General features: G+C 35.3%; 2 protein-coding genes across 2 annotated transcripts; one reads left to right on the plus strand and one right to left on the minus strand.

Moving 5' to 3' along the window:
• Positions 1-3,798: 3,798 nt before the first annotated feature.
• Positions 3,799-6,129, plus strand: LOC118063345 (cytochrome P450 94B3). The gene has a single exon (XM_035077371.2). The coding sequence runs from the start codon at positions 3,938-3,940 to the stop codon at positions 5,579-5,581; it is 1,644 nt and encodes a 547-aa protein (XP_034933262.1). The 5' UTR covers positions 3,799-3,937; the 3' UTR covers positions 5,582-6,129.
• Positions 6,130-6,219: 90 nt separating this feature from the next.
• Positions 6,220-12,228, minus strand: LOC118063335 (ATPase family AAA domain-containing protein FIGL1). The gene is made up of 13 exons (XM_035077358.2): positions 11,876-12,228; positions 11,059-11,197; positions 10,385-10,774; positions 9,380-9,612; positions 8,783-8,910; positions 8,564-8,682; positions 8,398-8,490; positions 8,018-8,119; positions 7,655-7,757; positions 7,041-7,124; positions 6,859-6,954; positions 6,603-6,730; positions 6,220-6,500 (listed from the first exon to the last, which is right to left on the minus strand). Exons 1-13 carry the CDS (start codon positions 12,193-12,195, stop codon positions 6,399-6,401), a joined length of 2,037 nt encoding a protein of 678 aa, XP_034933249.1. The 5' UTR covers positions 12,196-12,228; the 3' UTR covers positions 6,220-6,398.
• Positions 12,229-14,834: the final 2,606 nt, after the last annotated feature.

A 14,834-nucleotide genomic window follows, 5' to 3' on the forward strand; every position in this document is an offset into this window, starting at 1 on the left:
CAAACAAAAACAATTTAAAATTTTTGATATACCGCATGTTGAGTCGACAACACTATAAGAAAGCAACAAACTTATTTGAATTAAAATTAATTAAAAAGAAAATAAAAAAAATTATATTACAATTTACACTTGAAATTCTTATCATATCATATTAGGTTTTCTAAAAAAAAATTTATTTTTCTGAAGTACTCAAATTTCTTTGAATTTTTTCATCCGTAACCTTTGTCTCTATTGCTGGCTCATATCGTAAAATCACAGCCCCACTGGTTTTCCTGTAACCCCAGCCATTGGATTGGTTGATCAAAGATTGATGGGACAAGTTGTTTTCTTTTCCCATTATGGTTTGCAGCCCTTTTTTAGGCTTTGTTTATTTGTTAGAAAATAGTTTTTATTTTAAAATAAATTTTGGAAAAAATAAATTTTGAAAAAAGTGAATTTCAAAAAAGTATTTTCTAATATTTGGTAGTGTAATGGAAAATAAGTTGAAAAACACTTTTCAGTGTTTGGTTATGTCATGGAAAATAAGCTGGAAAATAACTTATTAATATTTTATTTTTCTCAAGTTTATTAAAATAATGAGGAACAAATCTTACAAGTTAAAAAGTTGAATGAGAATGAAATTGAAAAAAAAAATATAATTTCATAAATTATCTCAAATAAAATAAATAATAATCAAAATAATAGAGATCAAATCTAAAAAAAAAAAAGATGAAGAAATTAAAATAATAATAATCAACATTTCATAAATTATTTCAAATAAAATAAGTAACAATCAAAAGAATGAGGATCAAATTTGATAGATAAAAAATTTCAATAAAAATATGATAAGAAAAAAACAAATAGTAATTATAAAAATAAGGACCAAAGTTAATATAAAAATAAAATTTTAAGAGATGAAATTGAAAAATAAATATTTAAAACAAAATATATATAGCAATCAAAAGTTTGAGGATCAAATTTGATATAATCAGCAAATAATGACATTTCTAAATTTTTCACAGCTTCCATAAAGTGTTTTCCCCCAAATTTTCCAGGAAAACACTTTCCTGAAAATCAAGTCAAATTTTACTTTTACTGGAAAGTGTTTTCCATTAACCAACTTTCCTACTGACAAACAAACACAAGAAATTTTGGAAAGTGATTTCCCGGAAACCACTTTCTGGAAAACAAACACAGCTTAAGGGAAAACACTTTCCTGAAAACCAAGTCAAATTTTTCTTTAACTAAAATTGACTGGAAAGTGTTTTTCGTTGATCGGAAAGTGTTTTCCGTTGACCAACTTTTCTAATAAGAAACAAACATAGAAAAGTTTGGAAAATAATTTCCCGAAAACTACTTTTCAAGAAACAAACATGGTTTTAGTATGTATTTATTTTATGTTTTTATGGACGTGAAAGGAAACGGAGGAGCATGTAGGGCCACAGAAGACAGAAACCTAATGATTTTTGGAAGATACCCAAAAAGCCTGTTCGGAGGAGAAAGACCGGTCCCCTCCATTCTTCATCCTCTTGCCGTTATGAATTGAAGGGAGGTGTCGCGGCTCGATCTTCCGTTATAGTTTTGGGCATTGATCATATTCAAAATGTGAGGAAAACAATGTGCTCTCACGATTCTACTGTGAAGAAGACATGACGACAAGTATAACAGTGAAAACCATATGAGATTAGAGCATTTAGTGGTCCAGTCAGCTTTCATATGTCTGCCATATCACCTCTGCTTTGGGTGATATAATTCCAGTGCACTCAGGTGTACATGAAACTTATAATGTTATTGCTTAATACGAACATTAATCAAGTTAGATTTCTTTTGACCAGATCTAAGCTATCTGATGAAGTCCGATCTGGAAGATTTCTTTTCAACTTATTCTTCATTTTGGATACAAATCACGGATTTCGATTATATATCTAGTTCATACTCGAAGTTAGTGCGAGATGAAGCAATGTTTAGAGAGAAATAATTGAGAAATTTCATGGTATAGATTTTGTCTATTGAAGAATTCATATTGAAGACTATCTTTATGAAAATAAACTTCATCTCCCTCTTATGGGGAAAAGGCCAGAAAAGATGAAGGAGGAAGAATGAACCCTTTTTGATACATATATTTTAGGTATGGTCAGATTAACCCTAATAGAAAAGAACGCCTATAATGTCATCAAGAAATTGGGTTCATTTCATACTATTTCACACCAAGAAATTTTATAGAATTATGTTGTCGGTGATTATGGTATGGTGTACTTGGCTAATAGAGAAATATTAAATATTGTGTGCATAAGAGATATGAAATCAAATGATTAATTGATTCTATATGAAATTTGAAGCAGGTGAGGCATGTTCCTGAACTAAAAAATAAAAAATAACTTGATCTCTATAAGACAACTTGATAACCATTAATTATTCAAGAAAAAAGGAGTGGGTTTATTTTCTGAAAAATAAATCCAATGTATTTAATACTTTTAAGAAATATGATTAAATCTAAAGTTTATGAGGTCAGACAATGAATGTAAATATATTGGTGAAGGCTTTAAGGAGAACTATTCTACTAAATGATATTTGAATAGAGAAGAATATTTTAAACAAATGACATAGAAGCACGAGATTGCATTCTAGGTTATCCTCACCATTCTAGTCTAAAATCATAATGTATTTAATGAACCAAGGACCTTCTATTCTTTGAATTTTAAAAGAGGTCTAAACAAGAAAGGAGGTAATTCTTTTATAATTAAAAGCACTTGATTGTGTTGCTTATGTTTATCTAGACTCTAAAGCTAGAAACAAGCTTGATCTGAAGTCTATAAAATGTACCTATAATGGATATAACACCAATGAGTTTAGATATTCATTTTGGGATGAGAAAAATAAAAAAATAAATAATTAAGAATAAAAATGTCATATTCGATGAGAAAGTGATATATAAGGACAATGATGTAGTACATTATGGTATATTTATATAATCTACAAATATAAATAATTTTTTTTGTAGCATTTTATAATTTTTTTTTTATTTGCATCTTTCAACTTTAGATTGTTCAACCATTGAGTTTCATGATTTTATTCAATTTATTTTTAAACATGATTACTCTGATATCATGATTGGATAAGATATTTTACATCTTTATTAAGGTAGTCTCAGATTGATTTTTTTTTTTTTTTTTTTTTAATTTTTTTAATTCTCATCTTTCAACATTTTATTTGTTAAGAATTGAATTTTAATTTTTTTTTTTTTTTTTTTTATGAAGTTATTATATTTTCATTTAATTTATTAGAAATTAGTCTTTTTCATGGTTTCAAATTAATTAATTTTTTTAATGATAAATAAACATACAAAGATTTTCAAAATTAATTTTCAAATGAGAAAAAAAAGCTTATACAACTTTTGCTCGGCAAAAGAAGTATCTTAATGGAACCATCTAAGTTGTGGCCTAGTGGTAAAAGTTTGGGACCAAGAGGTTTGCTCCCTCTGTGGTCTCATATTCGAGCTCTAGGTTACTCATATGATGGTCACTGGAGGCTTACATGGTCGTTAACTTCAGGGCCCATGGGATTAGTCGAGGTGTATGCAAGCTGGTCCGGACACCCACGTTAAACTAATAAAAAAAAAAAAGTATCTTAATGGGGTAAACGGAGACTTTGGAAGGGAACCCATTGGGACAAACAAGGAATCAAGTGCGCTTCTAGTTGTCCGTCGTATAGTGCTTTAAGCAACGAGGAGACGTGATTCTTGAAACGTGTGCGCTTTTTAAATCAACTGCAAGTTCTCTAATTAAAGAATTAATTAATTCAATAAGAACCAAGGCACAGATATTACTGCAGCATGTTCCTACTTGATTGAGGAATAACACCGACTACTATCTACTGCTCCACAACCTCACCCAGAAAATAATAGTAATAATATAAATATATTAATTATAATGGTAGGGAAGCGTATCGATCCAAATATATGGCCATGTGGGCTTATATAACACGTTTGGAAAAAAATTATCCCCAAACAAGGTTATATAGTCATCATCCACCGTTTTCATTTTCTCTGCATGCTCAGATGGCAAATCCCATGTCTCTCTTTGTCCTGCAGGTCCTATCATTCTTGTTGTTGTATATATTGCTTCTCTACCTTTTCAACGTAATTCTGGGCAGATTTCGGCGTGTTCAAGACTTCTCCGGCCACAAGCCTCCGACGTATCCTATAATAGGATGTTTGATCTCATTCTACAAGAACCGGGGTCGTTTGCTGGATTGGTATACTGAACTGCTTGCAGAATCAGCTACCAACACAATTGTAGTGCACCGCCTTGGTGCACGAAGAACCATCGTGACAGCTAACCCCAAAAATGTCGAGTATATGCTCAAAACCAACTTCAACAACTTCCCTAAAGGGCAGCCCTTCACTGAAATTCTTGGGGACTTTCTTGGTTATGGTATATTCAACGTGGACGGGGAGCTTTGGCGCGCGCAACGCAAGTTCGCCAGCCATGAGTTTTCCGCGAAATCCTTACGAGAGTTCTTCATGATCACATTGGAGGAAGAAGTAGAGAAGGGGCTGCTGCCAATTTTGGAATCATTGGCGGTGACGGCAGAGGTGGTGGATTTGCAGGAGTTGCTGAGACGGTTTGCGTTCAACATGGTCCTTAAGGTTTCACTAGGGATTGATCGATGCTGTTTAGATCCTTCTCAACCAGTTCCGCCTCTTACAAGAGCTTTCGACAAGGCATCGGAGATATGCGCAAAACGAGGAGCTGCTCCCCTCTTCATAGTTTGGAAGATGAAGAAATGGCTCGGGATTGGATCTGAGCGACAGCTTAAGAACGCGGTTGAAGAGGTTCATCGATATGTTTCTGAGATAATCATCAACAAGAAAAGGATGATTGAAGAGGGAGAGAGTCGCAGTGAAGACCTCCTCTCTCGGCTTATATTGGCCGGCCACGAAGAGGAGGTCATAAGAGACATGGTGATAAGCTTCATCATGGCAGGCAGGGATACAACCTCAGCCGCAATGACATGGCTATTCTGGTTGCTCTCTTGTCATCCAGATATAGAGAAGGAAGTGGTGAAAGAGACAAGACTTGTAATGGAAAGAATGTTGGATTATGACTCATTGAAGGAGTTAAATCTGTTGAAGGCATGCCTATGCGAGTCGATGAGGCTCTACCCACCCATAGCCTGGGACTCGAAGCATGCCGTAGTCAGTGACTTGTTGCCAGACAACACTCCCGTCCGGGCAGGAGACAGGGTGACCTACTTCCCCTACGGGATGGGAAGAATGGAAGCGCTATGGGGCGAGGACTGTTTCAAGTTCAAACCAAACCGGTGGTTTGTTGAGTCAAATGACAGGAGAGAACTCCAGGAGGTATGTCCTTGCAAATTCCCAATCTTTCAAGCTGGTCCCAGGGTGTGTCTTGGGAAAGAAATGGCCTTCATTCAGATGAAGTACGTTATGGCTTCCATTCTTGACCGGTTCAAGATTAAACCCCTAAGTTCAGCTAGCCCGGTCTTTGTCCCCCTCTTGACCGCTCACATGGCCGGCGGACTAGAGGTTTTGGTCCAAAAGAGGACTCAGACGACGAGCATAAACAAGCAATTAAATTAGTCCATAATTTAGCGCTTCTTTTTTTCCCTCTCAATTGTTAATCTGTATATATAAATCCTACATGATTATATGTACAAATAACATGTGCACACACACTGATCTGTACCCCTAATTATAAGAATCAACGTCATCAATCATGGATGTTAGATCAAGTTATAAATTTAGCTATGTGCCCGACAAATAAGACACAAGCACGCCTCATCTTTAAGTTTTGGTCAGAAAGTACATGCGTGATTAGAACGATTATTTCACTTGGAATACATATTCTAATTAGAAATAGGTGCACGATTAGCTAATGAATAGGTGTCACTATTGCGGAGACCGCGGAGGCGTCGATCAACTTACCAGGTTCCACGTCATCAAACGGGCCCCAGTACACAATTCTCAGCAAATAAGAAACTGCCACCTCTACAGTGTCTCTCCCTATGCTTTTCGTTAGTTAATTGTACTTTTAGTCAACCTAGAGCACTTGGCTTTTCCCAGTAACTACCATACCACAAATTTACAAAAAAGAAAAGAAAAGGGGAAACATCAAGCAACCTACCAACAACCGCTTACCCGAAACAGATAATTACTTACTGTAATGGGAAATTATTTGCTGGAAATTTTATGTGACATGACTCAAGAACACGTTAGCGGATGGAGGTGTTGATTATATTGGTCGTCAAAGTTGTGTGCTATCATCCATAGTGCCATCACATCAAAATTCCATTCACATTGAGGATGTGAAGGATTGCACACGGCAAATAACGCACCGTCTTCAGCTACAAGTGATTTACTTTCCGTTTTTTTCTTCCTACGTTGATCAAATTGATCCCTAGAGAGATAAACTTCCAAATTGTTTGTTCCATTCATCATACGTACCGAGTTCATTCGAAGAAACGGAGGGCCTCACTTCTTGCAATGCATCTTCAAAATCCTTTTTGCCAAAAAAGATATATTCAATTCAACATAAACAACTGATAAAAACCACCAAATTTACTAGGAGAGCATCTAATTTTATGAATGTACGCTTTTTTACCTGAAGAGTAACTGATCGCATATCCTCCTTTTTCAGCTTGGTAATTTCTATGCCCTGTTTGAGAGCTTCTCTTAGCGGACCCATGGATGCATCCTTCACTAAGTTTTTCATGTCTGATCCTGAATATCCTGAGAAAAAAAATAAAAAAACACGCAAGGCAGGAAAAATTTCAGACACTAGCCCCCTTCAGATCACCAATCAAAACATAACAGAGGAAGTATAGGAGTTTTGAATCCAAAATGCTTGAACTAAGTACCTTCAGTCAAGCTACATATGGTATCAATTTCATCCTTGGAAAGCTTGAATAGTCCATCCTTATCTAAGAGATTACGTACAATCCAGGCTCTTGCTTCTTGATTCCCAATAAGCAAAAGGTTAGTCACTTCATTTATTTATTCATTCACAAACTTGAAAGACATACAAGAATTTGGATTGCACCTAACGAGGGTAAGGGGATGTAAAGCCTTTTAGTAAGGCGTCTACGTGCTGCTTCATCCAGTTCTTGGGGTCGATTTGTCGCTCCTGAAAAACACATATATTTAGCAAGTACTAATGGTGTTGGTGAAGAAGTTTGACTAGCAAAGTAAGGCTAATGTTGGATTTTGAGGAGCAAATCCCTTCGTAAAAAGGAAAAATGTTTGTTTCAATGAGTACGAGTAAGACTATTGTTATGTTGTTGCCGTGGCATGCTGACCAGGAAGTACACTTACCCGGCACATGGTATGGACAGGCATATGGATTGCTTGGTTGAAAATAAGATGTGGTGGAATAGGAAGTTGTGGGTGCAAAAGGGGCTTGCTTTTCCATTATATGGAACATGACAAGGATTTGCACTGCACAGATTCTCTATTCGCTGCTAGGAAAACCCTAAAGCAGAACTAGTGTCAAAGCATGAGAATCTTGTTTCCTCAATCATTTTCTTTCCTAAGGAGCTCAAAACTTTAGGGGAGAAAAAGACATGAGGGGGGAAAGAGAATGCAGGCAGACCTGAATGTCTCAAAACTTTGGGCATATATTGCAATAGAATCTGATATTCAGCTCTAAAAATTTACCTATAAGTAGAATTTGCTCACTACCACTGTCAAAGCCTTCCATTTCAATGAGGAACTGTGTTTTCAGTCGTCTACTTGATTCATGTTCACCTTCTGACTTTCGCTGCAATCGATGTGAAAGTTTTAAGTGCAACATCTTATTTGAAATGAATACCATCTAATTGATATAAAGAGATATTAAAGGGGGTTATTGCATGTTTGCACGAAGTAACCCTGCATGTAGATGGGAAGCACTCTGTGAAGGATCAAGAAAAAGGTATTTCATAGTAAAAAAAAATGCAAACAATCAGTGTCATTTACCTGCTTGATACGTATAAATAGTCAGGAACCTAGTGTAGCAGCGAGGGTCAGAAAATACTATACCTGAGACAGAAGGGAGTCTATTTCATCAACAAAAATTACAGCAGGCTGACGACAACTGGCAACACCAAATAACGCCCGCACTAACTTTTCACCCTCCCCAATCTACAGTCACAAGTCAATTTTCAAAAGTTAAACAGTATGTCCTACAATGTCTAGGCATCAATTCAATTGTAAGAAAGTAAAAAGTTCCTCTCTTTTGTTTTCTTTAGCACATTAATGAATAGTTCAGAAAAAATAGAAAGACGTTCAGGAGTATAATCTAATATATAGCCCTTGCAACCTATCCCAATTGTTTTAAATGTGACCAATCATCAGAAATTTTCTTGTATGAACAGAAGATTCAGTTAGGGAAACACTGAGAAAGTAAGATGAACACATACCCACTTGCTAGTTAATGAACTGGCAGAAATGTAGAAAAAGGTTGCTTTAGCCTCCCCAGCTATTGCTTTCCCTATCATTGTTTTTCCTGTTCCCTGAAACATGAAAAGCATTAAATTTATAAAGTAGGGAGTATCTCCCTTGATATTACTTGGATTCAGTACCTACCGGTGGACCAAAGAGAAGAAGACCTCTTCCAGGAGAACGACACCCTTTAAATATATCAGGACGTAACAAAGGCCATATAACCATCTCAGTCACACATTTTTTCGCATGATCCAGGCCAGCTACAACGTTGCCAGGAAAGCAGTTGAAATCAAATTGGAATAGATGGGAACTAAAACAGGTTGTCGACTGAGGTAAGAAGTGTGAGGTAGTATATTGTACCTATATCATCCCACCGAACATTAGGATCTCGATCCATAATCTCATTACTAATATGCTCAATGAGACGAGGTTCCAAATTCCTCAACTTTTCAGGAAGTTCACCATCAGGACCGCATAGCATTTCCAAACTAAAACAAAACAGCAACTTTAAACTTAGTGCATGTATGCCTCACTCTGATTACCAGTCAACATCTATACTGAGAAAAGGGGGACAGACTAGAGACACGGGCTGGCATTATAAACCAGACCATACAATATCAAACATTACTTCTGCCCACTGAGCAGAGAATAGCGAAATTGTTCTGTTAAATCAAAATAGGAGTGCATTATAAGTTTATGACAGGTGAAAGGATATCACATACAATTAGTTTGAAAAGGCATTATTAGATTGTCCTGTGACTTCCAAATGAGGTTCAGTAAGAGTATTTTTTGCAATAGAAACCTCCAAGTTTTAACTACTCCAGATGACACAATCAGATGGTTAAACCATCTTATAAAGACTTTAATAAATTAGCAATTGTCAATTTACAGCGTTAAGAACTGGTGAGTAATTTTAACTCACTTGTGATGCCATGAAATTATAACCACATAACTCACCATCTCTTTGCCGAGTCATCCGATGCATCATCACTCTTTCCAGCAACTCGTGTAGTCACATTTCCAGTATTGCCCCCATTAGATTTTATGGGTGGAATAAAATTACCTCGAACACCACGGCGTGAAAACCCATATGATCTTGCACCATAACCTCTGTTTGTGCCATCACTTTGTGGGGAGACAGATGTACTTGGTGATCCTGCCAGGCCACGTTTTTGCTTTGCATCCATTTCCTATACAAGAGCAGAGACTGTGATTACAATTGGCCCACACGTCATGATAAGAAAGGAAAACGATGCTAAACTTTTAAAGCACTGGACCGAATATATTTCCAGCACAAGATCATTTTTTACAAGTACTCCCAACTCTAACTGACATTTGAGTTCTCTTTAAACAAACCTTGTGACAGGTATGAAGTTTAGTTGGCATATTGAGATGTTTCTACTTTGGCAAGTAGTTCTCTAAATTAAGAATTCTAACTTACAGAATCTATGGCAGAAAAGATGCTTACCTATATTTTAGGTTGATTTTTCTTTTTCAGATTTCATAACCCATCGTGTGGTGTCAAACAAATTTTTCTACATGTTTAATGTAGGAGTTTGAGAAAGAGATATTAAAGGCAAAATGATAAGAATTGCGTTTTTTCTTCATAAAAATAATATAAATTCCATTATGCTCATGTTGATTGCTTAAAGATGTGGTACGTTGAAGTCAATGATTTATACACGATGCTGGACCAGAAAATACTGCTACACAGGAAACAAGACAGAAAATAACAAGACTGCAATAAGGGTTATGATTCAAAGCATAATACTTGTAATGGTAAATGGATAAGCCACCTACAGTGATTCTGACTTGGTATTTTCTGGATAGGTTTCAGTATATAGATGTTAGATCATGTGTATGTTGCAGGCATAAAATGAATGCATCCAAGAATTCTAGTTCAAGTATTAGTATGGAAATGACAGAAAAGGTGAGGACGGGTAGTTAGAAGTGAATGGATACCAGTTTAGCTCTTGCACTAACAAATCCATTGCCAGAACCATCAGTGTTATTTTCTTCATTGTTTGTTGGTGAATTTGCGCTGTCATTTCTAGGGCTGCTGATTTCCACATGTGAACGTTTTGACCCCACAGCATTTCCATAACCTCTTTCTTCCTCTTGAAGTTTTATAAAACTAGAAAGACTGTATCCTTTAGGATGGTTGTTATGTGAGTGGGGCTTTTCTATAATCATGTGATCCTCAGAGATATTACTTTTGGGGTTCAACATACTCTTATGGAAGCCATTATTCGCTTTTGAGGTGTTGTTTCCATAAAGGGATGCCAAATTTGCTTGTGGCATAACCTTTGATGTACTGCAGCTCAATTTTTCCTGCCTATCCTTTCTGTCATCCTGAAAGAACATAGTAATTTTGGTCAAGGACCCAATAATTTGACAGTTTCACACCTTATTTGAATTTTAGAACAGAATATAAAGAGCTTAATCAGAAGAGGACTGCGGATCACAGTCCTGGACATTATGATTAAAGAAAAAACAGTTAACCATATGAAGAAAACTAGAAGGAAATTTAAAAAAAAAATAACAAGTCCAGCTCTTTGAAGTTATAACTGCCTCTTGGCAGTTGGAAAGATAGGAATTGAAGTCATGAAAGCCAATTATGGATTTATATTACATACCAATTTATTTGAAAGCTTTATATTATACTTCTGAAGAAGAGCACGAAAGTACTTTGACTGCTTGATCTTCTCAATGTCAATATCTCCTTTTCTGCTAAAAACCTGGCCAAGACCTCTACCTGCTTGCTCAAATGCTCGACTGACCATGCAAGGATCACAAGTCATTACAATCATAGAACCACAAAATATTTATGATGATAAAAAAAAAACATCCAAGACATGAATTTTAGCTCCTAGCAAAGATACTGAAGTTCATGTATATAGTTAAAATCCAATTGCCTCGTTTTGTGCCGAAACTTGAGTCCGGAGATAAACAGTGAACATTCCTCTTCAAAAGTATCTTTTTCATAATTCAATTGCATTATCGCACTCCGTCAGTCCTACAACTTCTTGGTTTCTAATTTTAGTTTATAATTAAATTAGCTTTCAATTAATTTAAATCAAAACTTCAACAATTAAATCCATACCTTCGCTTTAGGTTCCCAGTTACCAATTTTCAAGTACAAATTAGCATTCAATTCATCTTAATTGAAAATTGAACAATTCAAAAAAATCAATAAAAAAGAAGAAAAAACTAGAAACCTAGAAAATTCGGTTTATAACCATCTTCATTTCTATTTTCCTGAAAAAAACAATCATGTTTACCTATACTAATCATCATGATTAAATCCGTATTCAATATATCCAAAATAAGCTTAAAGATAAACCATGCCACATCAAAATACAGCTAATTTAAAACCAGAAAACCCTAACAATCACATACAAGCAATCAATCAGGAGCAAAAACATGGAGACTTAATTTAACTAAACACACTACCGATCAGATTCAAGAGCGAGGGATCGGCGAGCTGAGTCGAGCTTTGAGACGGCGTCACGGCGTATTGTCCGAGTGAGAGCCTCATCGGCATCAGAAAGAGAATGCGAGTCGAGGAAGCCGAGAAGGCGAAGAGAGAGCAAATGAGCCGCGGAGAAATCGCGCTTTTCGAGAGCTAAATCGGCGCCGAATTGGAGCGAGTGGAGCCTCTTCAGGTTCTCGTCGACTTGTTTTCTCCAACAAATCTGAGAGTCTGGAGGATCTTCCATTTTCGGTTTCAGAAGAGGAGAAGAAAATGGAACTGGCTCTTCTTTTCCCGCCATTTGTTTTGGGTTTAAACTGAGAAATGCTGTTGGTTGTTTGGCTCGTAAAATGAAATATTTCGAGTGAGGGTGTTTATAGTGGAAGTAGTTCCAAATGGGACTGTTTTTTAGAGTAAACTACGAAATGGCCACCCCCTCCCCACACAAAGTCAAAATTATGGGGTGAAAACTTCATTTTTGCCCCTAGAGATTCGTTAATGTTCCATCTATACCCTTATAGTTTAAGATTTCCAAGTTTTACACTTATAGATTTCAAAACGTTTCAATGATACCCTAAACATTAAATAGCTTACATTTTTTTCTTATTGTTTAGGTTTATCTAAGTTTTTTAAGTGATTTTATGAGATATTATAACATTTATGAATATTTGAGAGAAAAATAAGAAAACTAATATAAAAACATGAACAAAAGAAATTTTCTTCTTAGTTCAACACAGCATGTTGATTATTTGACTCAAATTCTACTTGTATAATAATGAATCCATGAGTGAATGACCTTTATCAAGAAAACAATTCAAGAAACTAATTGTTCATTTAATTAAAAAACAATCAATCCGCCCCTCTTCCTCTAAAAAGGAGCAAAAAGAAAAGTATTAAGAGAAAAAGAAAAACCGACCACTGACTAAGTAACTCTCTAGTTAGCAACCGCCTGCAGCACCACCATGAAACCACTACAGGTCAACCCCTCTTCCTCCTCCTCCTCTTTGTCTTTTTTAGTTTCCTCCACTATTCAACAAGTGAACAGTAGAGAGATTCTTCATTGTTTATTAGGTTGGCCAGTGTTGACCCAACCCAAAATGGTTGGATTGGATCTAGTCTAGTAAAAAAAATTAAAAATTATTTTTGAAAATTTATGATTTTCTCATGTGTTTTGCTATCTATTTTGATTAATATCAATTTGTATTTTTATACCGTAAAAATACAAATTCAGTATTAAAATACCCGATTTTCTTCAAATTATTGAAAAAAATATTTTTATTTTCATGCATACGACTGAGTCTCTCAAAGATTTAAAAAAATCATATTGTATTTTCATACAACAAAAAAAACTTCAAAAAATATATTTTAGCATGTATTTTGACTTTAATAACCAATTTATTGGAGTCATGAGAAATAGGTCCAACATTTAAAAATTCCCAAAAAAATTATTATTATTATTTTTTTAATATCTGAGATTATTCTTTTAATAAAAAAATTTGCAATAGAGAGAACAAAGATGAAATTGAAAAACCCCCTTTAATTTCATAAATTATTCTAAATTTTAAAAATCATAATAAAAAGAATAGGGATACAATCTCAAGTACAATAAACCTTAGGGTCTTATTTGATTATTTTAAGGACAACATGAAAATTAAGTAGGAGAGAGGGAAAAAAACAAAAAAAACAAAAAGCCACGCATGCCACCCTGACCACCATTAAACTACATGCGCCACTTTGCTAAGGGCACACCAAGCCGCTTTGCCCGCCGGGCAGCGACGCATGGGCCATTCAAAAGCAAATGACATTGTTCACATGTTTTTGAATTTTTTTGATTTTTTTTATATACCAAATTACTATACTACTCCCAATAACTCTAAATAACTACAAAATCATCACTCTAAACAACAAAAGAATTGTAAGTTAGATAATTTTTTTAATTTTCAAAGACAATGAAGTAATTTATTTAAAAATTAATTCAAAGACTAAAAAACCCATTGATCCAGGTTATTTTTTTTCTTTAAAGGGCAACTAAGTAATCACATTGTGCAAAGAAAATATAAAAATACAGTCTAACCCCTCTCTTTCTAATAATGACCAATGTATCCCTTGAAAAAAACTTTTCTACCCGTGAACCTGTGCTTTGTTAGTTTGCACACCAAAAAGTAAAATCAACATTTTATAATGCCAATCCATGATAAAATGCAGATCTATCTAGGATAGGGTGTAATAATTATGGCCTCCATATGGTTTTTTGATCTAGCAGCAGGCCAGGCACAATCTTCACCATTAAGAGCTTACCACACATGATCTCGTTGCCATAGAATTTGGCATGAGGGCCAAGAACCGGCGGCCTCATCATAGATAAATCCTTTCACCATTGCAAACTAATTGATGCAACCGAGTTCGTGGAAACTAAAGTTTTTAAGCATACGGATGTGGATTTATCATAGTTAGCTGCTGTATATGCTTTCATATGTTTCTCTAAAAAGGAGGTTCAAATTCAACTGAACATAATCAACAAAACAAGGTTTTTAAACATGTTGGTATCAAGATAAGCTTCACCAAATCAAGAACTACCATGCTGACAATGTTTCCAGTCATCGATTCAGATTTATCATCCAACTAAACAGTTTACTTGAAGAAAATTTAAACAGATACATGTTTTTTCGTCCATTTCTACAGCGACATGCTGCCAAACTGCAGGTTCCATTGAGCATGTGCACCAGTTTCGTTTGGTGAAACTGAAGGCCTTACTGCTTGCATTGAAATCCAGAAGTCCTGAATAAAATGACCAAAACCAGCCTTTAGGTTCCTCTTGCGGTTAAAATGAATTTAAGGAAATTAACCAGTGAGTAATTAGCATACACACAAAACGCAATTGGGTCTTACCTCAAGGGTCACTGCTCTCAGCTTCTCTGCTTCCAAGTTTTCTATATCCTT

This window comes from Populus alba, chromosome 1, assembly GCF_005239225.2.
Source record: "Populus alba chromosome 1, ASM523922v2, whole genome shotgun sequence".
NCBI lineage: Eukaryota > Viridiplantae > Streptophyta > Magnoliopsida > Malpighiales > Salicaceae > Populus > Populus alba.